The 25,742-nt window shown below is 42.0% G+C and overlaps 1 protein-coding gene across 4 annotated transcripts in view; it reads right to left on the reverse strand.

Annotated features, from left to right (window-relative positions):
* Positions 1–603: 603 nt before the first annotated feature.
* LOC139695788 (meiosis-specific nuclear structural protein 1-like) overlaps positions 604–25,742 on the reverse strand; it is a 29,966-nt gene continuing 4,827 nt past the window's right edge. For 3 of the 4 annotated variants that reach the window (XM_071594576.1, XM_071594574.1, XM_071594575.1), the window contains 7 exons: positions 23,860–23,983; positions 21,465–21,697; positions 19,931–20,047; positions 15,679–15,805; positions 15,016–15,219; positions 3,477–3,661; positions 857–1,408 (listed from right to left, as the gene is read on the reverse strand). In XM_071594576.1, the coding sequence (XP_071450677.1) occupies positions 1,252–1,408; positions 3,477–3,661; positions 15,016–15,219; positions 15,679–15,805; positions 19,931–20,047; positions 21,465–21,697; positions 23,860–23,983 (1,147 nt within the window). In that variant the 3' untranslated portion in view covers positions 857–1,251. Of the gene's footprint in view, positions 698–856; positions 1,409–3,476; positions 3,662–15,015; positions 15,220–15,678; positions 15,806–19,930; positions 20,048–21,464; positions 21,698–23,859; positions 23,984–25,742 lie in introns of those variants that run through there. The other variant, XR_011702391.1, reaches the window with a different exon arrangement.

Genomic DNA, 25,742 nt, shown 5'->3' on the forward strand with positions numbered 1-25,742 from the left:
CTGAACAACGCCAAAAAGGCAAGAATGAGCAAATCAAAAGTAAAAAAAATGCTTATCGTCTTTTTCGACAGTAAAGGAGTGGTCCATAAGGAGTTTGTTCCTCACGAACAGATAGTTAACGCTGCCTACTACGTGGATGTGTTAGAAAGACTCTGAAAAAGGGTCATAAGGGCGAGAGGAGACACCTCCGCTACCTTGCAACTCCATCACAATGCGCCTTGCAACAAAGCGCTTCGAGTCCACGACTTCCTGGCCAAACACTAGGGGCCAATGCAGCCCACCCCCCTTTTAGTCCTGACATCGCCCCAGCAGACTTCTTTTTGTTCCCTCGGGTAAAGGCAGCCCTGAAAGGAACCCGTTTGTCGTCCATAGAAGAGATGATCCAATCGGCCGTGATGAAAACCTCGCGAGAGGTCCCCGAAGACGCCTTCCAGGGTGCGTACCGGTCATGGTAGAGGCACTGGAAAAATGTGTAGAGGCCCAAGGATAGCACTTTGAAGAATTTTAAGTGTTTCTGCAAATCTGTCCCACCAATTCTGTTTCACCATGAAGAAATACGGAAAAAAAAGGAAAGGAATTTTAATGCACGACTTGACTGTTGTCTTTATTTTTTCAGCCCGCGGAGCCGTCCTCGTTCTGTAAGTGTCCTGTGATGTGCTCCACGTAGCAGTCCCGCGACCATTACCTGACGGCTTGTCTAAAGAAATAGATAGATGTGACAGAAGAGAATATTTGACACCCATTAAATGATAGATATCAAAGCAGTCACCAATAGCATTGGCATCAACTTTTTGCAATTTACCCCTCAGTCAACTCCAATAATTTCAAATAACAGGGGTCGTGTGCATAAATTGTACTTTATTATTAGGTTTCACAAATTATACATATTCAGAGTTCCACTCGGTAAAAGATCCCAAGCCATACAAGTACGCTACACAACATGCACCATATTGCGCGTGCATACACACACACACATGAATTAAAGTGGCAAGCAACAACATTAGGGTGTTTGTTTACTGACCTGTGATTGGCATGAATTCTCGATGTAAATGAAAGGCTTCCATCTAACCAGTCAAAATATTCCGTCCCACCTGTCATATAACAGTATAAATCAGACAACAAGTGAAACATTTCATCACATTGACCACAGGCAAGTGGCAAATGCAGGAGAAGCCATTACGTATGGTGACGGTGCTTCAATGCCATCATTCATTGCCCTGCTTCAAAGGGGGGAATGGCGCACCTCCCTCTTCAGTCTTTTGGCGCCTCACCTGCCGCACTGCTGCCGGCCACAACCCCCAGCTGGGGGAGGTCATCCCCCCTCAGGACACCCTTGGGCAGGAAGCCAATCAACTTGGCAGCGTGCTCGCGGAGCATCTGCAACCTCTCGTGCTCGATGGCCAGGCGACTGTGGGGGAGGGAGAGGCCGGGGAGGCTATGCTACAGCCGTGCAGACTCAACGGGGTTTCCTGTACCACATGCATTGTACAGCAACGCGCCAAGTGAGGAACGTCTGGCGCTCAGCCTCACTACTCATCAGATCGACATTGACCTAAGCTACATTTTCAGGATAAGGTTTCACACGTTGGTAGTTGATGAAAAAAGGATTCCCGACACAAAGAGAGGCAGAGCTACATCAAACATGAATTGGTTTAGCACAGAGAATAACAGCTAGTAGTAGAGAATAACAGCTATAAATAATCCACTGCAACTGGAAAATCAAGATATTACCGTCGCATTGTAATTTCTTTGTGCTGTCTTCATGCACTGAGTCTGGGAAACTACTTTCTTTGGGCGATAAAGACTGCTCTATGATTTCAATTGATGTAGAAATGCAAGAGCAATACTCACACATTTTGAGATCCTTTAAATAGTTTCCGACTTATTTCCTCCATAGGTAATGTCTGAGAATGTACACAATTTAGTGGTAGCAATTACTAACAAAATTTATTCCAAATAGAATGAATAGGTTTTATCTAAAATATATTGTTAATTCTGATCAGTGTGCATGAATCCTCAAAAATAGAACTACTCACAACTTTTCCTAAATGTTATGCATAAATATCCCATTAAAACCCATTATTAGGAAATATGTTGAAGTAACAGTACCTATAACTTTTTGTAAAAATATGACTTCAATTTTTTTACATTTTTGCTGATTTCAAGCGCATTGGCTTCCAAAGAAATTCCATTTGAGATAGAAATCGTGAAAGTTTTTTTAGCAGACAGAATTTTACTCATTGCTTGCCGTAATATCACAGCGGAGATTTCAGAACAATATTGTCCTAATGGTCAGGATAAGAGATCTAGGTGAACCTGGTGACCAGAGTCAATGTGGGAACGGCTGAAGTTACTTCAACAGTGCAAATGGGGTCAATGGGAAGTGAGCGGAAGAAGTTGCCGAGTTAAACATCAGCAAGGTCACTTTGAAAACATCGAGAGAAGGCTCAAAGGAATCGCATGGATACAGAGTTGGAGGAGGAGCGGGGGCTTCTCTCCCGAGGCAGGCACTCCTGGTGTCGATGGTGCTGGTCAGGGAGGGAAATAGCATAAGACCTTCAGATACTGCCTTGACGGACACCATACTAAAAACTTGACAAATGCCCTCCATGTTTGCCAGTCTTATACCATTTTCTATTATAATATTACAACTAAAGGGCATAAACTTTCCAGTAATATCAAAAGTTGAAAGAAAAATAAGCTAATAAGATAAATAAAGAGGGTTTATGCAGCAACGGGACACACTAGGCCCATCAATTCCGAGTAAGAGATGACTTGATACAACATCAAGAAATATTAAAATTTTACATGCATTGTAATTTTTTAAATATTTACTATTAAATTTTAATTAAATAGTAAATTAGTAATATTTTAATTCTATTAATTTTTAAATATTAATTTACTAAATTTACCCCATTGGGGTTAAAACTATTTACATCATAGAAAGAAAAGCCTTAAGAAGTAAAAAAAATGATTGCTGTGAGTGGATGACATGTTAATCAGATCTGTTGAGCCTCTAAGTAAAAAATAAGACAAACCAGAGGCATTGCAGTCATTAGTTGTTTTGATTAGTTGGCGTAACAAAGCTGTCTCAAGGATATGTTGGGGCAATTGAGACAACTCTCACCATGCCACCCACCCAACACAACGTGAGAAATTCCACCAGGGACAGATATTACTAACGTGAGGCCCAGTTCCTTTCCCTGTGCTGCATGCAGTTTCCCACAATGATCCGGGACCCAAAATATCAGTGCTTTGCATTTGGCTGAAGGGTCACCGCAATTTGAACCTGGGCCAAAGCCAAACACAGCCCGTCTGCTCTGGGGTGACAACACTGCCACCTTCCATTCATTAATGTGGCCATTTTAAAAATCACGCCCATGCTTAATAAGAATTTGCAATGTGAGAACTCTTGAGAGAGAGAATTCAAGGTTTGTGGCATGCCAGGCACACACGGCCCCCGAGGGGGGTCATACCGTGCTTCCTCCTCCCCCTGCGCCTTCTCCTGCTCCTCCCTGGCAGCTGCCATCTGGCACTCCCTGAGCTGGCGCCTCTGCTCCAGCAGCTGCCCCACCGCCCTCCTGTGCTCGGCCTTCCTCAGACGCCGGCGCTCCTCGCTCATTTGCTCCAGTCGGTCCGCCTCCGCCATACGCTCCAGCAACTGCGGGAACGAGGCTCTCATCTCAGTCGGGGGAGAGGTTAAATGGGAGGCACGCAAAATTCAACAGAGGATGGCACAGAGACAGGGGCACATAGAAAAAGATGCATCAGAGCGACACAACACACATTACAGAACTAATATCTGATGCTCACGAAGTCGCTCATGTATTTCCAGCACAAAAAAACAGTAAACACGACATACAATATTTCACAAGTGTTCATCACAAGTCAATCTTTCTTTTAGCATTTACTTCATCTAAATAACTTATCATGATTTTCACACAGAGAAAAATATTTTGCAACTTTTAAGTCAAATTACTTTAATAAGTAAGAGTAAGAGTTTTTAACATTTTCCATTTACAAAGTGCAGTAAAACGTCTTATTTGCACTTTCCTGGGGACCCCAAACAAACGTAAAATGTGGAAAATTGCAAAAAGCAGGAAAAGAAGAATTTTCACTTTAATTACTGAAGTCATTGCCCAAAGGATCATCATCATCATCATTGATCACTTCGATTGGAATTTTTTCATCACAATCAAAATAAAATCCTGCCTTCTTTAAGCAGAGGCACATTGAAGAATCCTTTACACACGATATGATCCAAAAAACTAAATATTGATTAAATCGATACAGCCCTTCTTGAGTTATAAATGGTGTATATAACGCAATTTATGACTTTGTTTTATACATATATACTAGCTGACCCGGTGAACTTCCTACCGCCAAACAATCAATGAACAGTTTAGTTATAACATTTATCAATCAAGAAAGGTTGTACCAATTTTAATAATTTTCGACTTGTTATAATTACATAAGAAAAAAATTCAATAAAACTACAAAAATAAGTATTACAATGGCTTGTCAGAAAGTCATTTTCTTTGTTCAATATATACATATATACATTCAGGCTTATTCTCTTGAGTCAAGCACCTTCAGATATCCAAAAAATTTTATTTTGTTATCAGGTGCAAGACAAATGAAGTGGATGGTTTACCAACACTTGAACATGCCACATATAATTGACCATGAGAAAAACATGGGTTTTCTAGATTCAGACCACAAACACTCAACGAATGGCCTTTTAGTGTGGGTTTCTCGGAAGCCCCCACTATCAGTTGACTCTCCCAAGGAGTGCCCCCCCCCCCCCAGCATACCAGACAATGTACGGTGATGTAGCGTTGGTTTCTCGGAAAACAAGGCAAGACAATGCCCTCTACCCAATTCCCTTGTCGCTACAATGTTGCTACTATGTAGCTACTTTGAAGTCCCTCCCCCCGAAGGCGCGATGCTATATAAAGTGAGGCGGCTCCTGGAGCAGGGACCCATTCCTTTCCCTCGATTCCTCACTTGCTACCCTGTCTATGAGTCCGTCGGTCGTAGGCTCCTACGACCACACCAGAGATGCCCAGCCTTGCCCCACTCCCTACACCCCGGTGCCCGAGCCCCATTGCTTGTTAAGGGTTAAATAAAAGACTCATTAACCGAATACTACTCACTCATTCTGTGCTGCGCTCCCACCAATGATGTCGCGGCCCCCAACCACCCGACATTATTCTGGTGCCAGGTGTGGGGTGGCACAGGAATTTTGAGTCTCGAACCCGTAACGTAAAACGCAATCTTTAGTGGTTGATTAACATTCTAAGATTATTTTTCAATTCCTCATCAGAATGCTGGAATCTTATCTAACGATAATTTTGTTTTACACTTTTGTGTACGTAGTCTGAACCTAAAGCTCTGGCAAAACTAGTTTAACCCTTATTCATTTTCACATTTCGGTGTCACGTGCTACTGTTTACCGTCATGGCTGGGCCTGGTTATTCCCCGTTAAACCCTTTCTCTCCCCATTTTGTGTCGCCTTCCACCAACCTAGATAACTTTTCTGCACTCAATGGAGTGCTGCCACCTCAGCCCATCCTCCAGGGAATAATCCACTCCACAAGCAACACTTCCAGGGGGATCCATGCCTCTTTCATTCCAAATTTTAGCGGTGGCGATGATGTGATGGTCGAGACAGTTTTGTAATACTTACAAACACGAGCCACTTTAGCTCTTGGAATGAAACTCAAAATCTTTGCGTAGCCTTCACTTTTGAAAAATTAGAAATAGCCCCGTACAACCGCATGGTGAGAAGCGCCTCAAGTCATGCATTGCTGACTAATGGTCAGAGTTGCGTACCTATCTGTATGGACAATCGTGTTTACCCTCATGATGCTTCAGTAATAAATCTATGGGACACACACTATGAGGGCATAATTGGCTAGGATTTTATGAATAAGTATCGTAGCAAGATTTCTTTTGAGAACAACACCATTAAATTTGAACCTGATCACATTATGTCTTTAGAATCCGTATGCAGTAGGGGTGAGGAAGTAGATTCAATTTCATATGAGAATCCCCCGTCAGGACCCTGCGAAGAGTCCAAGAGGCCGACACGGTGTTGTGTTTCATAACTTGAATTACTTCGTGGAAAATAGCGATGGGATGGGTTTAAGGACTTCCCATGAGTCCGGGTTAGCTTGGAGCGAGGACGCTGGGGCAAACATTGCTTGCATCCCATAACTTGAATGGCTTCGTGAACCAAGGCAAACCCGACGATCTCCTTGGTACTATAAATGAGCATAATGAAGGAATGGACCAAATCTTAGAGCCTGAACGTAAAGAAGAGAGCCAAAGTGAAGAACTGAGTGAGAGTTTTGTGTGTATCAAGAGAAAAGAAAAGATTCCTCCGCTCTCGTGCGTCATGGCAGATGCTTGTAAGAAAGATTTGGCAGGTAAAGCCGCGGTGATAGAATGGGAAGATAGGAATGTTTTGGTACCCCCAATGTTAACACGAGTTGAAGAAGACGGAACGATTCCTCTTTTGCTATGCAATACAGGTAAAGGCAAGCAGGTTGTCAAGAAAGAAACAGAAATACCAGTAGGGATGATAGAAAAGTGTATAAATGAAACTCTACATGAAAATTTGGTCGAAGAGGTAGAATTATGGCCCGGAAAATGTCCGCAAAGTGACTTGTTGTCTCTATTTATTTTCGAAGACTTGTCTGTTGGAAGCATTAACATCCTCGCAGGGTTTATTAATTGAATTCTCAGATATCTTTGTACATGGACCCACTTCATTAGGCTGCACTAATCTAGTCCGGCATACGATAAATGTTGGCGACGCCAAGCCGATGAAAAACGACCACATCGCATCCCATTCTCACGGAGAGCCTTTCTCGATCGAGCCATCAAAGAAATACTGAAGGCAGGAATAATATCTAGGTCAACAAGCCCTTGGTCGGCACCGCTAATACTAGTCAGGAAGAAGTCCATTGACGGAGGACCTCCAGAATATCGCCCTCGTATCGACTACCGTGCCTTAAATAGTGTGACTAAGAAAGAGGTGTTTCCCATGCCAAATACAGACGAAATATTAGATGAGCTGGGTGGTGCTCGATATTTCTCATCTATGGATCTCTGTAATGGCTATTGGCAGGTCCAGATGGATGAGGAAAGCCGAGAGTACACGGCCTTCAGCACTCCAGACGCCCATTTCCAGTGCAACCAGTGGGGCTTTTGGCTTAGCAAAAGCTCCCTCCGCAGCGCCTGATGTCGAAGGTGTTAGATGGATTGATTCACCATGGTTGCATATGTTATTTAGACGACATCCTTCGGTATGATGCCACACTTAATGGTCACATTTTGGGTCTTCGCGAGATTTTTTCTCGACAAAGAAGCGTGAAGCTACGGTTAAAACCACAAAAATGCAGTTTTTTCAACAGCGAGTTAAGTTTTTGGGACACCTTGTTACAGCCAAGGGCATTAGTCCGGACAAAGTAAAAGTGGCTGCTATTAAGAACTTTCCACCACCTGGGAATGTAAAGTCTGTGCAGTCGTTTCTTGGGCTGGTTAGGTATTATAGAAGATTAATTCCAAATTTCGCAATGAAGGCTAGCGGACTCACACAGCTGACAAAAAAGGAAACGGAATTCGATTGGAAAGCAGAGCAGAAAAAATCATTTGAAGAGCTACGGCCTCGTCTAATAACGCAGCCTGTACTAAAATTCCCTGATTTTATGAGACCGTTCATCCTTTTGACAGATGCATCACTGATAGCTGTAGGTGGTATTCTTGCCCAAGAAATTGAGGACGGTGAACATCCGATTGCCTGTGCCAGCCGACAGTTAAGGAAAGCCCAAAAATCCTATTCAGCTACGGAGCTTGAATGTCTAGCCGTGGTAGAGATGACGAAAAAATTCCGCAATTACCTTTTAGGGGGGCCATTTGTTTTGTACACACACCGTAAACCCTTGAAATGGCTACTTACCCTCAAGGGACCTAAGCCCAGGCTCGCAAGGTGGATCATGGAACTGAGCGAATATACATTCACCATCGAGCACAAACCTGGGCCGAAAGTGTCACATGCCGATTGTCTCTCCCGAGTGCCTTCCACCGTTAATTCGCTTCACACTGAATCGGTAGCATATGAACCCTCGTGGGATAAAGAGAAAATAGCCAAGGAACAGGTTGATTGCCCTCACCTCCAGCCACTGCATGCTTTGGCCCGACAGAATGACCCGCTCTACTTTTCTGCTCTGCTATATAAAGTTGAACCTTCGGAGATTGAGCCAAAATTTACAATGTGTGCACCCAAAAATTTGTGGAAATTCATTTTGATTCGTTGCCACGATAATCCCCTATCAGGACATTGCGGAATCGAGAAAACGCTGGAAATTGTCCAGAGACACTTCAACTGGAAAGGCTGTTATTCGGATACCCTCCAGTACGTCCAGTGTTGCATCGAATGCCAAAAGAGCAAATAACGCGCGAATAAGATTCCATTACGGCCAGTGGTTGAAGCCACCTACCCAATTGAAAAATTAGCTGTGGATGTTGTTCGACCACCACCGCTACCCTCCCGAGGTAATCGATATATTTTAACTTGCCAAGATTACTTCACAAGATATCCTGAAGCCTTTGCGATCCCAGATCAATCGGCAAAAACAGTAGCAGGATTTTTTGTCGAGCACATAATTTGCCCTCACGGTGTGCCTAAATATTTACTGACAGATAGAGGTGCGAACTTCACTTCGGAACTAATGAAAAACATTTGTCGGAAACTGAAAATAAAATCTATCTTCACTTCTCCATAGAACCCCGCCCCGAATGGTCGTCAAGAGCGTGCTCACCATTCCTTTGCTTCCATGATTTCCCACTATGCAGCCCAAGACCACTCTGATGGGGACGAACAACTGGGCTTCCCATTGCTCACTTATCGGAACAGCAAGCACCGCATCACGGGATTCTCTCCAGCTTACTTAATGCACGGTAGAGAACTTAATATGCCATGGGATTCCATTTTATCTCCGATTCCAACATCTTACACGGAGGACCCTCCCCATGATTACAAAATGCAGAGAAGGTTACAGTTTGCGCATGAACACACCATCGAGTCAAACAAGCAATTCACTGAGTTGGAACATCAAAAGTACAACTCAGGTTTGACACTCCCAATTATAGCCAAAGGACAACTTGTCTTCTTGCAAAATAACACGCTCGCACGTGGTCAAGCACGGAAGTTAGTCTCCCGTTGGAAAGGTCCCTACAAAATAGCTAGAAGCTCCGTTACCGCAGACATAGAGGACCTGAAAGACGGAAGACGTCTCCTAGCTCATATGCGTAACCTTTCACCCTTACCGCCAGATCCTGAACCTAATCCCTTACCCCTGTTTTTGGCTGACAGCACGGCACCACAACACGCCGGAAAACCTCCAGCCTCCCCCCCTCCAAAAGAACCCGCTCGTGTCACCTTATCACCATCCAACACCAAAGGCCCTGAAGAGTATATTGCCACTCCAAGTCCTCCCTCCAAGCCCCCTTTCCTCTATAACCTCCGACCCCCACCTAGTAGAACACTTTCCTCTGATCCTAAAATCCATTCTCAACCAGCAACGGGATTGAGCCTGCCTGGTGCAATGGTACCCCAGAGAAGCAAATTGGTGGCCATTTTCGGAAGTGATGTGTCCGACAAGGACTCGCAGAGGCGGAGATGCAGTTCGGACGCCAATGCAGAATGGAGTATTCCAGTCACCCCTGGGAAGGATCTGCACTTGGTGCCATCCCTGACCAGCCCTTGATGACCATGGCCGCCTCCACATGGGAAGAAGATGCCCCATGCACAGAAGACGATGGACGCAATGTTGCCGTCGCGACCACAACCACCTGGCTGCCTCGACACCTGGGAAGGACATCGATCGGCCCCTTTTGCGCACACCCAATTTGGTGATGCAACAAGTTACCCGCAACAGTTACTCCCTTCCTATCGAGAGGCCCCTTGCCGCACTCCCTCAGCACCCAGGAAATTCCCCGAGAGCCAGAAAACCTCTCCGCCACGCCCACCGCAAGCACAATCACAGGCGAAGAGCCACAAACGCCGCCCTGAGAGCTGAAATTCAGAAGTGCCTATAACTGTCTCACTAGTTAGCTAGTCCTTCCAACTTTCTGACCTTCTTCTACGGCTGCACCGAGGAGTCAACGTGGTTCGTGGAGGACAAGACCGGCTGGACAAGCGGACTCGGCATGCTCCTCGATCTATTATTCCAGACGGTGTGATAAGTGCTCACGTGAATATTGGCTTCGAGGAAAGAGGAGAGGGCGTACAAGTAACAAATTTCCCAGGCACAAAGGAGGTGCCACATAAGAAAGACTCAATACGACTGAAAATTTCGCCGACTTCTTAATTAATTTCAAGTGCCGTTTTGTGAAACATTTCTAACGACGGAGTGCTTCTACATTTTAATCTTAGTGATATGTACTTATATTTTAGTGTTTGCTGTATTTCTACGATTTTTTCTACGAACACATCGTAATCTCTCCGTGAAACCCTTTCTCTCCCCATTTTGAGTCGCCCTCCCTAAGGGGTTCCACTAACCTAGATGATTTCGATCCTTGTGATTTTTCACTATGTATTCAGTGTTGCAGCCTGCAATCATGGTTGTTTCGCCAGATCAATACAGAGAATCAATTTGCTCAAAATTTCATTTAGCCCTCAAATGAAAATGCTCTTTTTTTGCCGCACCTTTCCATTAATAAGAACAAAAAATTTACGTCCCAGAGTAACGGAGGAAAACTAAACACATGAGAATCTATGATACCTTGCTGTTCGACTAAGACAAACAGTATTCCAACTTCACACTTGTTTGAAGAAAATGAAATTAGTTTAAACACGCTTCATATTTAGTTCAAAGTCATTTTCCTTCCTCCTAATCGCAACTTATGAGGGAAATGCATCATCTCCTGCAGATGTTCTTCCGAAGTATAAATTACCTTATTTATAATAATCATAACCATTTCATTGCATGACTCTCTTCCTGGCTGGCTGAGAATACGAAGCAAAGTAGCTCACCTTTCCATCACTAGTGTCGCTTGTGCTATCCTGCCCCACTTGAATTATTCCCTAAAACCATTCACATTATTGTTCTCTCTCATCTCTTCTGAGTGAATGTACATGCAACTAAGTCAAAAAGGTTGTTTTTGATAAAGACTTACGTACAAGAACAACAGTTTTATCATTTGAAATTTTTCACTTAAACACATAGTGATGCAAATCGGAGGAAAACTAAAATGAAATCATATAAATACAGGGTTCCGGATATGCTGGAAAAAAATTCCATGTCAGCTAACACCAAGGATGAAATCAAAACACAACAAAAACTGCATGCAAAATAAAATTATTCCCTTTTCAATGTTTCAAAGTTCATGTGTGGGAGGGGGGGGCTTCTTTAATTTGGCATTCTTGCATATTATATCTATGTTATTGGCGTACACTCATGTTGGAACACACACGGCCTTCCATCATATTTCAGGCATATGCACCTGAATCCAGAGATGGGTTCACAGCAACACCTATTCCTTCACTCCTCCTCCAATGACAACTTTAATGCAACCACTCCAAAAAGCTGCTCCACCTCCCCTTTCCCACCTATTGCCCATTAATTTTATTGCCCCTCGAACCTTATTACAATCTATTACATGTATTTCTAAGTCTACATTTTTTTAAATTATTAACATGCAGAGAATTATTTTTTTGTATTCCGGGGTTGGTATGTTTTTTTTCTTTTGTGCACCTGTCGTAATTTGAGTTCCACCATTTCCTCCAAAATTCAAAGCCAATCTGTTTTCTACGTGATGTTAGGGTGTCCTTGGTTTAAATTAAATTTCAATTCCTGCAGCATCAATTCAAGCTATTGCAACAGCTGAAGTAAATTGGAGAAAATAATTATTTACCAAATATTTCACTATAACACTATTTCTAATTTAAATGTGATGGCTGCTAACTTCAATGCCCACTTCCTTATCTCAAATGAAAAAAAGATTGCCTCTTCAACCGGCATGCTTCACTTTAACCTGATAAACTCAGTATCCAACGGCAATCCTACTGACCCCACCAGTGAGAAGGATATCCGTTCAATCAAGTTGACTCCCTTTATCAGGGAGCAAGACACTCACGCATTAGCCTCCATCACCTACTTACTGCTAGTTAAAGTTTCTTTGCTTTCCAGAATTGTCCCAGATTAGCCACATAATTGTCCATTTACTTCTTTACGCTGGAAGGTTATATGCCAATATCTAAAAGGTCAGTTTTCTCATAAATATTAGACAATGCACTTGCATACAACAATAAAATCTTACCTTATCTTATTTTGGAATCTAGGATCTTAAGCACCATTTGAACTGAATAAATTATTGATGCAGTTTTGGGATGCGACATTTCTGCTGCCAAATTTTCAGCTCAATCCATCACATGGTTCCCTTTTCATAGTAGACTGAAGCAACAAACTTTTGTTTATTCAGAAAAATGTAAAGAAATGAGTAGCATGCAGTGATCAAACACTTCTGGTTAAAAGACCTTATGCCGAAAGAAATCAAAGCTGAGTTTGAATGAAGTTTATGGCTTGTCTGCTCCCATGTTTGCAACTGTTAACAATCAAGTAAATGATTTAAATGAGGGATTGCATCCAAAAAGGGGATGAACACCCCCTGGGACTTCTAGCGGAAGTCACTTCCACCAAAATGATTGACAAACTCCATGATATGGTTTTGAGTAAACAATGAATCAAAGTTCATGCAATAGTTTAAGCCACAGGCATATCACAAAGGTATGCACAGCATTTCCAATATTGCATGAGGACTTGGATGCGAAAAAAGTCTCAGTAATAGGGGTGCCATGTTTGCTCTCAAGGGAGAATGAACACAATTATTACATAGGTAATCTAAAGTAGGCTTCAGGACGGACGCAACTACCAAATAAATATTTTGCTTCTCCTAACAAAACACAACCCAACATCTTACTCTAAAACAAGTCCCTCTTCATCTCTGAGTACTTCCTTCCTCCCTTCATCCCATCCAACATCCCTATCCTGTTCCTGCCCTTTCCTCGTTTGCATAACATTCTCCCCTCTATTACAGTCTTCAACATCCCACTGGCGATCAATATGCCCTTCATCCATTTTTCCTGCCTCCTTAGGATTTCTCCCAACAAACCCTCTCCTTGCCTGCCATACTAGCACTTCCTCGTTTGTTTCCCTTTCAGTCCATTTCAACTTTTCCATCCTTCTCCACACCCACATTTTAAAAGCCTCCAATCTACGTCTATCATCCTGCTTCAATGACCATGCTTCTGTGCCATACAATGACACACTCCATGTCAGTTTTAACAAGCCTTTTCTTAACACTTATAAGATAGTTGAACCTCTCCACCTGCTCTAGTTTTGCCCTTCTTTTATTTACATTCATTCTCATTCCATTTCTATTGCACTGAATTTCCAATTCACTCAGCAAAGCCTCTTGGCTGACTGAGAGACTAAAGCTTGGACATCAGCAAATCCAACTGATTTAATGAATTCCCCTCCGACTTTCATTCCTATCTCCATTCCTCCTCATGCCTCTTTAATCATTTGCCCCACACATACATCACCAGTGACAATGGACACTCCTGCCTTACCCCTCTCCCTAGCACAGCCTTCATGGACTCCCCGTCCCCCACTCGCACCTGAGCGGTCTGAGACATGCACAGTTTACGGATTAGTCTCTTGTCCCTCCAATCTGTTCCTGTTTTCTGCAATATACTCATTAGTTTATCCCAATTTACTCTATGAATTTACATTTTGAAATCTCCAAAACAGGCAAAGACATCCTGAATTTATTCTACATTCCTTTGTATTAGTGATCTTATTACTTCAATGGCATCACGTTTACCTCTCCACTTCCTGCCATCAAAAAAATGATTCACACCAAACAAAGAGGTCATCGCCAATAGGTCGAGGATCCATCAAACAAGAAGGTCAATGCCTATTCTTAGTGCCTTCCGAAATCTTAATTATTGAACGGTTAAAAAAAAAGTTGAGCATAACTGGGAAATGTGGTGTAAAAAAATTTACACCATATAATTTGTTTTTATATTTTTTCTAACTTATTGAATAACCTGTGTGTCTCCTTAGCCTTGCAGTATACACTGCCAGGTTGTTTTAGTGTATTAAGTGCTTCATTTGGCGGTCCATTCTTATTTCTCATGATATATTTGATTTGTTTTGAGTGGTTTCTTTCCGTGTACTGTGTCATTTATCCTATATATTTTGCTATTACTTCTCCTCTACTTTCCAGTCTCATTCGCAATTCAGGTTTTGTTTTAATCTTTCATGGGTCAGTTGGTCAGGCATATTTTGCTTGCTTTGAATAATAACTTTTGAGGCAGCTACATAGAGGCAGCTGCAGATGCACGTCCCATGTCAGTGTCATTATTATCATCTTTGCCACCACACTCCCGTGGCAAACTCAGCTGCAAGGCATTAATTATATATATATAATGAACTTGAGGCATCTTTTTGACACAAAATGATGGTCACTAAATACCACGTACAAACAGACTAATGTCTATGCATACCACGCACAGTATACCATTTCTAAGGATAAATTAAGATGCCTTGAATGCTGGTGACTGACTCTTGACCTTATAAAAATATTGTAACTGGTAAAAATGAATCGTCAGAACCAAATATAAAAAAACTCATTTCATGTCTTAACACGACAGGTGTATCTCTACAAGCACCCCACACACACACACACACACGCATACATATACATATGAAGATACTCATAAATGCATCCCCATGGGCTCAAACTTGGACATTCTTGATGAGGCTCCACAATCCAGTGGCCCCTGGAGCCCCATTGGTTGGATTCCGATCACACAGGGCATTAGATTGACCTCTGCTTCACCTCCTTGCTGTCGCTTCAGCTTGTGCATATGTCTGCGTGCCCCGCGAGGTGACGCAGCGAGGGAATTGGAGGGGGGCAACAATGGCAGGGCCCACTTACCTCTTGCCTCTCCTCTGCCTCCTCCCTAGCCTCCTTGGCCAGCCTCTCCATTTGGCGGTGGCGTTCCCATTCCTGTGCCATCCTCTCCTCCTGCTTGCGCAACAGCGCCTCCCGCACACGCAGCTGCACCTCCCCCTCCTCCTTCACACGCATCTCCTCCTCCAGGAGTGACTGGTGGGCTTCCTCCCGCTCCCGCCTCTTGTCCTTCCGAGGGCAGATAAAGGAAACGCGTGCAGTCATACTCCGCAAACGCGCACACACACACACACGGGCAATTCCACTGTGCATGCAAAGCCCTCGGCCCACAAAATGCCTCCCCGTCAAAATGGCCAGCCCCATCGTCATATCTGCTGGCTACGACGTATATTGAGCACATCGCATGTGACCTTATGAGAAAGGAATGACTACCAGAAGGTTTGGAGCACCTGTATGTGCAGCCAAAATTATTAACATTTTACATGACATTCATCATACCCTCACCACATTAGTGTAATGCCCCTCAAGATTTCCCCAGAGAGTAAAATAATTCTTGGAATCTTGCAAAAAATACAGCGGAAAAGAGAACATTTAAACATGTGAAATGGAAAAATGTTAAGAAGAAATACACATAGATTAGATGCATGTTAGATACTATCAGTGGCTACATTCTGCAAGCACACATACTTCCTGTTCCTTGATGATGTCCATGAGTGCCTTGGTGACCACAGCCTTGGCCTCGTCCCTTTTCTTCGCCGCGGCGTGTATTTTGCATTCAAAGTCCTCCTTGTCCCTCAGGAATTGGATTATACGCCTGCAATTCCAAATGGACTTTAGCAATCAATGCTCTCGGAAAGAGGGAAATGAGAAAATCAACAAACTTTCCAGTCATTTGCCGTTGGAAATGTTCCAAATGCATATTATTACTAATTCCTTTGATGATAACCGTTGTTACTCCATGAACCAACCAACCTCAATTGGTGATCAAGCTTCAGCACTTCCCTGCTTTGTGCACGCTCAGATTCCCTGCACAGAAGAAGGCATCGCTATCGTTGCCAAGTGCTTCTTTAACTCTTATTGCACCAAGCAGTCCCCCTTGTATGCACCAGCACACGCCCTCATCAACACGCACCAGCACACCACCAACCATCCTAATCTTCCCATTCCCTCATTTGCCTTCATCCACGCCCTTGCCACAGCTTGCAGGGTATTACATGGATGTAGATGAATCCACAAGTTTCACTACAAGATTGTTCTACGAGGGTCATCCGGAAAGTAGTACCCGTTCGTGAAATAAAGACACGAAAGTAAATATTAACAAACATAAAAAATTTTATTTGAAAGAGGATACTTTAAACTACTTCTCAACATAATCTCCAAGCAAATTAAGGCATTTGTCATAACGTGTGACAAGTTTCTGTATTCCTGCTGCATAGTCCTTCGCCGCCAGCTCATTGAGATACGCGAGGGACCCATCTTGCACAAATTTTTGCATAATGCAGATGGTGTTTAACAATTTCATGAACAATTGTTCGAGAAACATTGGGAAAATGCTCACAGATGTCATCAATTGTGACGCGCCGATCGTTCCTCACGAATTCGTCAACTGAGCTCACCAGTTGGTCTGTAATGACAGACGGTCTCCCCGAACGCTCATCGTCGTGTGTGTTCCCCCTCCCCATGTTGAAGTTGCGACACCACCGCCGAACAGACGACTCGTCCATTACATTGTCTCCATACACCTCCTTTAATTGGCGATGAATATCACATGGGCGAACGTTTCTTGCATTGAGGAATTTAATCACTGCCCTCACTTCACAACTGGCGGCGTTCTCAATTTTTTTAAACATTGTAAACAATCACAGAAACAACACAAGCAATGCTAGCGTCACGCAACTTGGCTCAGAGAAGGCAGACAAGCCACTGAAGCTATCTGACCTCGTCCAGCGGCTACTCGCGTCGTCAGCACTTCATGCGGCACGAACGGGTACTACTTTCCGGATGACCCTCGTAATTAGCAAGCACGAGAGGACATGAGTTGGCCAATAGTTCCCCAAATGCCTCACTTCACTCAATCTGAGCATCTCATCTCTCGTTTCAGGCTCGATCTTGCCAAGAGAACACAAAACTCACAGGGAGGATTTGTATTTTTTAGTACTCTGTAAGTCACTGCTAGGGTGCGTGGCAGGGGGTGAAGACACACCCAATAATTTTGACTTGAATATGACCCTACTGTGGTCAGACAATGTTATCCTGATCCCTTATCGTTCGTCCAAAAAATGACATCTTAAATCTATCTCTCCTACACTAAATCCATCTAAGTTTACAGACAAGGTCTCACCGATCAGAAATTGATGGAGGTAACAATACATTTTCCACATCATAGCGATATGGCTGTACAGCGAGGCTGTACTTCATCATCTTACCATTCTAAGCACACGCTTATTTAAATCTCTTCATCATCCCCTCATCAATTAGGCGACACTGCAATGGTGGGGATTTCTTATGTAACATTGAAGGCATGATATTTTCTTTTTATTTAACAATTAATTATTCAAAGAGGGCATTCATTCTTTAGGCAACTACTTCCGATAACATTTGTGAAACCAAAATAAAATAACATGAATCTGTAGAAATTTCCTATGCCGCTGTCATCGGTGCGCGAGTCGCTGCCGTGAATATTTTCACGAGATGGTGCACACAACGCTCAATCACGGAGAGCCTCCACCGCACCTTACAGCCACCCGCATTGGGTTGCATGACCAAGCGTGCATGTGCCATTTCTAAGAGGATAACCACATGGCATGAACTATGCCTGCTTTTCATCTTTCGTCCAACAGACGTGATTGGCTGGCATTGCCCTCTACAATCTCCCAGAGTCAAGCTACATTGTTCGGCGGGAAAACAAAGCCATGCTTCCTTTTCGTGTCTCACTAAATGCACCTTGTTGACATGCTGCGTCTGCGTAATCCTATTTCTGCACATCACCTATGATGGGTGCTGTAGACATATTGACACTGTCATAATGTCCACATTGAGGACATTACAGACATGCACTGAAGATTGCATTGCTAGTCCTCTTTTGATTCGAAATATGTAAGTTTTTTTAATGAGGTGACCAATCCCAAAAGATGATGCCATGTACTAATGGCTCCGCACTTTAGAAAAATATAGCATTAGCCAAATAGTTCTCACCTAGGTATTCCCTTTTTGCAATAGCTTGCTGCACTGAAGCACAAGGTGATGGCAAGAATAAATAAAGTGACCCACTGGGCAAGCGATACAGACAGAGTAATGCAATTAGCAAAATTAATGGGAATGGTGGAACAATATTCGAAATCTATTTCCATGCTCTTAGTTATCAAAAACAGAAAATAATCTGGTACTGCAGTATAGGATAAATCCTCACTCCCACCTCAATTGAATAGTTCCCTTATTTTTGTTCAAAATCACCAAAAGACATAGAGCTCATCAGTATTGGACTGATTACACACAAAGCCACAAAGGAAAAACAAATGGAATAAGAAAATAACAAAATGACACATCGAGATAATAAACAGCATTAGAGATGCTGATAGCTGAAATTCCACATTATGAGTTTGTCATCCAAGAACTCATCCACACTGTAATACAACTTACTTTGTAACAATTTATACACTTTTCTTTTGAAAATAGTGGGGAAAATAAAAAATTTCATTGATTATGAAAGATTATCATAAATTTAGCAATCAGAATGAAGAGCGCCTCTGATTTCAAGCTAGCTTTCCACCATAGCACAAAACAGGTTTTGTTACTATTTACTGTCCGATTGTTTTCTTGAGACAAAGGGGACGTGCTCTAGTAGTGTTTTTTAATGGTGTAGATGGAATATCATCACAATTTAGGGTGGATGTGATGACAGTATGCAAAATTTCACAGCTATTGGCAGAGAAAGAGGTAGGCCATTGTTAGATAGAATATAAGAGGCATTGATTCCTATTGATGACTCCGGCAGAATGATGACTAATCCCGGTGTGACACTGCAACTAACTTCAACAAGGAACTAATCTCAAGGCACTTGCTGCCATGTGGAACCTCACGCTCTCACTCGACTCATGCATCATCGTCAGGGTCATCTACCCCGAGGAGACGATGCTCGAGTCGAGCTATGAAACATCCGCCAATATGGAACCCCTGACCCAGTGGAAGGCCCAAGAAAACTTCGTCAAGCCGATATGCCGGGAAAGCACCAGATCATGTTAGAACTTAATCACCATTTAAATGTCAAGACATCATTTCTGGGGAGTGCGCGTGTGGTCAATAGAGTATGATTGAAAAACACATAACCCATAAATACAGTAATCAACCCGAAGGTCAGTTTGGCAGGCAATGGTAGAGTTCGCATAGTACTAAGCCAAATGATGTCCATACATTAGCAAGGTAGGAGGGCCAGTGCCTTTCCTTGTGCTGCTTATGGTTTCCCAGGAAGATCTGGTACCTGAAAAATCACACGGCTTGGGTGGAGCAGAGGGTGTCCATACGGACTCGCCCGGGTATCGAACCCAGGTTCTCCAGTCGGTAGTCCAACAATACCCCTGGTCTACCACATCTCCATAGCATAAGAATGGTATGAAATTATTGAGAGATAAAAAAAGGAAAAATTACCCCACATTACATAAAAAGTAATAGACTGTATAATAAGCATTACAGTTTCAGGCTTGACTCTGTGGAATTCCTTCATTGTGAGGGTAAAAAAGAAACTTTAAACTTCCACAATAAAGTCTTTATTGTGGAAGTGTAAAATTATAATGGCAGAGGTGGACAGAAGAGTTTCACCCTTCAACAGATCTATAATTAAAAATTCACAGAAGCAAAAAGATCCATGGCATGAAGCATCCAATGGAAGCAAAATGGCTGATGAGAGATCAAGTGGAGTCATGGTCCGTTGATCTCATTGTACCTGTTTTCCTCCTCCAATGCATGCCGCTCTTTCTCCTTCCAGATCTCCTGGCATCTTTGGAACTCTGCCATTTCATGTTTCGTTCTCTTCTTCTTCCGCATCACCTCCTCCTGCTCCCTGAGGATATCAACAAACAGTCACATGCCGCTTCAATATTTGCCCGGACGAGGCATTCTCACTGCATTGAATACCGCATTAGACTGCACACAAGTACTGCACTGAATAAAGCATGTTCACTTGCTTCCATCCATCACTTTAAAGAGAGGAGGACACCTTAAACAGATTTTAACATAATCAGGAAGGGCATACACACACCAACTACACATGCACGTAGGTGTATGAATGAAAATTTCTTTGAATGGTTCCGCCCTTAAGTCAAATAATCCTGCCAGAGATAGATACAGTCAGATAATTTCACAAAAAATCCCAACAGCCTCGTACTCAATGAAACATGTTAGGAAAAATGTACACATGCTCCATGCTCTCTCAGAAGATATAGAAGTGCTTCGAGTCCAAATAATCCTTTTGAAGTAGGAAACGGTGCCCTGACTCACACACATTAATTGCCATGCTTCTCAGTTTGAAGTTAAAGTAATATGTTGAATATAGACTGCCAAAGAACCAATGAGCATTTTTTATGGAAACACAAGGCAAAAGATACATGTTTAGAACTAACCCCTGATAAATGTTATATCAATGCCTTGACCCACAGAATCAGGTGTCTACATTAGTATTCCAATCAATGCCTTACTATGCCAGGTTTACTTCATGATTTTCACAGATTATTGAAGTTTTAGCAACATCAAGTAGGAGATTAAAGTTGCGGTTAAAGGCAAACGTAATACTGGGGAGCACAGTGCTGCAAATCCCTTCAAATAAAAAAAGTTTTTCCAATGCTATTAAGGCAGGCATCTCCGTAGAGGATGCTAGGAAGAGAATAATATGAAGAATGATTTGTAACAAAAAAATTACATGTTTCTTCCTGACCCTGATTAAAACATTAAAAATAAAAGACCCACTTACTAACGCATGCCTATGCCACTGCATGAGATGCTGAAGGGATATGCTCCATAATGGTAATCCAGACTTTATAGAATTGGAAGTGAATGTAGTTCTTAGGGGGCAGCCTTGAACCATTGGGACTTTACCAACAGGAATTGAAATGATCATTGTTGAAGGGATAAATAATAAGTATAGCACTCTGAATAAAAAAATTAGCTAGCATTAATCCTCATTAATATATTTTTACCAAAAGAGGGAAATAGTTGAATGCATAAAAAAAATTTGGCAATCTAAAATGACATCTAAAGTAAGATGACCTATTAATGGGCAAGAGGAATCACAATTTGTACTGGGGAAGCACCCTTTCCCTCTTCTAAGGGTTGTTTCAAGGTTCAACAGATCACAGGTATGGGCATTGAAGTTCTACAGGTTGTAGTCACTATCAGGCGAGCACTTTTAAGAGCAGCAGCATTCAAGACGCAAGGATTTCTTTCACCCTGCAGATGACACCCTGAGGGCAAAAAGGACAAACCTTTGGTCCTCCTCGTGAATGTGCTGCATGACCTCATCAATGAACAGCTTCTCTCGGAGGAAGTCCTCGTATGCGGCACGCCTCTTCTCCGCACCCTCCCTCTTCTCTTGCTCCCACAATTCTGCGCGGTAGAGCACCTTGCCCTGCGCCTGGTGCCTTTCCCACTCCTTGGCCTCCTCCTCCTCCTCTGACCACTTCCTGCGCATCAACTCCACTGCCACCTCCTCTCGATACTGGGCACAAACAAAGGGGGCGTGTGCAGCAGTGGCGTCCCAAATCGGCACTGGCCCTCGCCACCGTTCCACGCATACATCCTCCGACCAACGCAAGAATCTCACGGCAGTGCAAAAATCAATCTCCTGCACCAAGATTCAAACCTGCTCTTGGCAAATAATTTTTGCACTGCTGTGAAAGTCTTGCATTTCCTCTCATGCACACAAAAAAATACTATTCAATTAATCTATCAGAGCTACTTAATAATAGTCTAACCAGTAATGATATCAATCTGTCAAATAATAATAATACTGCTTTTATTTGTCCGGTGATTTGCTGCATATTCACATACACAAATATAGGACACGTCAAATATATAAATCACAAGTTTGAAAAAATGAAACGTATACATACATACATACACACAAACATCCAATTTCTATGTTCCAAGTCTTAGTGCATGTATTTTTATCAGAGAAAGATCAAATGTGGAGCGTAAACTGTAATTTGATGACTCTCGCCTATTCTTCATTACATCTGTCAGCTCTCAGTTCCTCAAAAACAATTTCGTGCCACTGGATAAAGTCTTCTTGTGAAAGGAGTTCTTCATTGTTGTATTATGACTCCGAATGAGCCCTCGACAGCCAAGATTGGGCATTACTTATCCAAAAACTTGGATGCAGAAATATTTTTGAAATCCACTGGACTGGGTGATCCCTTTTCACAGTCTCCCCACAAGTAGCAAGATACTTTCAAACAAGCCAAGGGGATACTATCCAATAGGGGAGAGCTAATCAATGACTTCAATTCTCATTTGAGGATATGGTTAGGTAGCCCTTACTAAATAATTTACATATAAATAACTCAGCATATCTTCAATTTCATACAAAATCCTCTCTACACACTGAAAGGGGAGAAGCCATTAAAATTCCTTAATCTTGATAAAAGTTATGATCTGAGCTGAGAATTTCTCATAAATATTATTCTTAAAAACAAATGTGCTTAGCTCCACCATCTACATAAGCTATGTAGTCAGGTCATTTTAAAAGTATTCTATTTGACTACAGCAGTCATTCACATGGAATTATATTTGGATTCAACTAGCCAATGGTAAAAATGGAGCATGAATGCCAAATCTTGGTCTGAAAGGCAACCATTTATTCAGTCTCTAATTATCCTATCATTCCTAGTTCATTTATAATTATGCAATTTGAGAATTTTGTAACAAATTAATCATATTCAATAAGTATGAGATAATTGTAGATATGACTGCAACACTGTTTCATCCTCCCCAAGTTTTAATCTTTAAAAAAGACTAATATCTCACCCCTTGAAAAAAATCTTCAAAATCTGAAAGAATATGATGTGCAATGACACAATATTGACAAAGACTAGCCCCTTCTTCGTGCTTATCATGACAATGACTTGCCCAATGTCAAAGGTTTGACTAAAAGATTAAATCGAGATACCATTATTACAAATTCCCCGGCTAAGACCACCCCAATGAATCAGACTCTTTCTCCAAATGCTACATGCATGATTTGATATGCACACTTAAAGCCATGTCTCGTGGGATTTCTTCACACACATGCCAGTACCTTCAACACACACCACACCTCCAAGTCTTCACAAAGAACATGATATGCACAATAATCAATTATCATCATCTCTTCCCAAGGGGTCAATTGTAATTATAATCCTCCCCCTTTCTCTTTCCTTTTCAGGAAAAATTTAGACATTTCAGGGGATCTATATAATCTCCAACTACTTGGTCTATCCTTTGGCCAGGAGCCTGGCTTATGACCCGACCCACATACTAAATTCACCATCAACAAGGCATACATTATTTGATACTTTCTTTGCATAAATGGTTCATTTGCTACTACTAATCATACTTGATGCTAATAACTTCACTTTAATCTATACCTAAGTTTTGCAAATTTTGCGACCCATTTCATGAATACTTCCCATTTATACATACAAAACACAAATAAATGTTGTGAGTACAATTAATAAATAAAAGTGTCATTCATTTGTTCCAATAGTATCGCAAACCCACACTTGAAAAAGCTTTTTCCACTGTATGTCTTCCCTGATATCCTGAAAATCATTCTCAAGCTGACTAATCCTCAATTCAACCCAAAATACATCTGAGAAGGGAAAAGGAATGGTTAGCACCCACCTGCTGGGCTAGCTTTTGCGCTTCCTTCTCCGCTAACTGCGCATGCAACTCCTTGTTGACATACGCAGTCCTCAGCTTGCTTTCCAGTTCCCTCAGCTCCACGCTCTCCTCACGAAGTCTTTGCCTGGCAACAAAGTCATACAGGTGACAGTTTAAGAAAAAGAAATCCATAGAATCACCTCAGTTCCCATGCAGTTATGCAATAGATGAAGCATCAAGGACATTGTCAAAAGGCAGCAGGTTAACACATTATGAGCAAATATGCAAAGGAGCAATATGATTATGAAGATGGCAAAAGAAATCCTGAACTTTCCAACACCTCCTTGGGTGGTTCATACCTAGTTATTTTGATCGGCCGAATGGGCCCGTGAATGGTACACTACCATGAATCCCAATGCAGAAGTACAAGGCTGATCTGAAAAGTTCTCAGCTTGATGATGAAATGACATTTTATGATTTCAAAAAGTTTTATTTTCAACATTCCTTTAACATGTATAACATTCATCCCACATTATTCCCGTGTCAATATCCCATCTCTATAGTGTTCTTCCGAGAGGTTGTGCAAAGAACTTGTCTACATCCACGATTGCCTCTTTTTGTTTGGATTGGATGGAAGACATTGACCAGGGAGGAAACTTTTGCATTTTAAGAAGAGGTGGAACCAAATCCGGGCAATAGGCTGGAGGCTCCAGCCCTTCATAGCAGAGCAATTCCCTAAAAAATGTACCATGGTTGGAATAGCTACTGTTTTACCTTTCACAAGATAATCGATCTACAGAATTCCTTCCGCATCTCTAAAAACCGATATCGTGACCTATCCCAACAATGGCACCATCTTCGCCTTCTTTGAAGCTTAAGAATCAGCTTCTATCCTCTGCATGGATTGTTGTTGATTATAAAATTAAATGATACTGCAAATCACACTTTTTTGTTCTAAATGTAAGGGAATGATATCCAAGGGAAAGAAACTCAATCTTTAAGCGCATCACCCCTGCTAAATACCTACTTTCAACAGGGTTTCCCCAATTACACTGCTTAAAATGAATAACCACTGGGCCTCTCTTGAGACTTTGAGCCCATCTTTGTATTCAGTTGACGAAATGGAACATTAGAGGATAAACTCCTAATGAAATTATGGTTTGTGTCCATACTTGTATTCTGACAAGTTCTATGTCGTGTATACGTGACCTAAAGGATTTATAAACATCACTATCATTAGTATTGCAACCCAACTGGGTCATAGATTCCTTGGGGCAAACTATATATGTTGGTGGACAAGTAGACATTTGAAGAGTACGGAGTTCAAGGACACTGCATTCTGAAAAACTTTGTAATTAATGTTTTTGTTATTAATATCCTAAGCTATATTTTTCTCATTCATAAAATAAAGGAGAATAAAGTGAGCCGTGGTTTTTTAAAAAAAATGGCAAAACTCAGAGAACTACGTACACTACATATTTATTTATCGCGGTTTCCAAATCAGTATATAATTCAACTCATTGTACTTTCCTATACCTAACTCTGTTCACACTTATTCATTTCCTTCTCATGTCTACCTTTCTAATCATCTCATCCATTGTTACCTTGCCTTTTTCCCATTTTTTTCTATCGTACCCAGCTCCTTTTCCTCACTCATGATTTTCCCTGAAGCTTGGTGATATTCCTTTCTAGTCAAAGCAGGTAATGTTTCTGTATTCCATTTCCTCAACCATCTTCCCTCTTTCATCCTCCTGAATCTGACATTACCCTTCAATAGTAGTAAATTATACTCTGGATCGACATCAACTCCCAGGAAACTGTGTCAATTAATCACATTTGCCTAAATCTGTGCCTGAACATAATATAGTCTGTTATCTTCTTGAATCGTTGGGTTTTATCCATGT

The sequence above is a fragment of the Hetaerina americana genome, unplaced genomic scaffold, assembly GCF_022747635.1.
Source record: "Hetaerina americana unplaced genomic scaffold, ioHetAmer1.1.p SCAF_64, whole genome shotgun sequence".
Taxonomy (NCBI): Eukaryota; Metazoa; Arthropoda; class Insecta; order Odonata; family Calopterygidae; genus Hetaerina; species Hetaerina americana.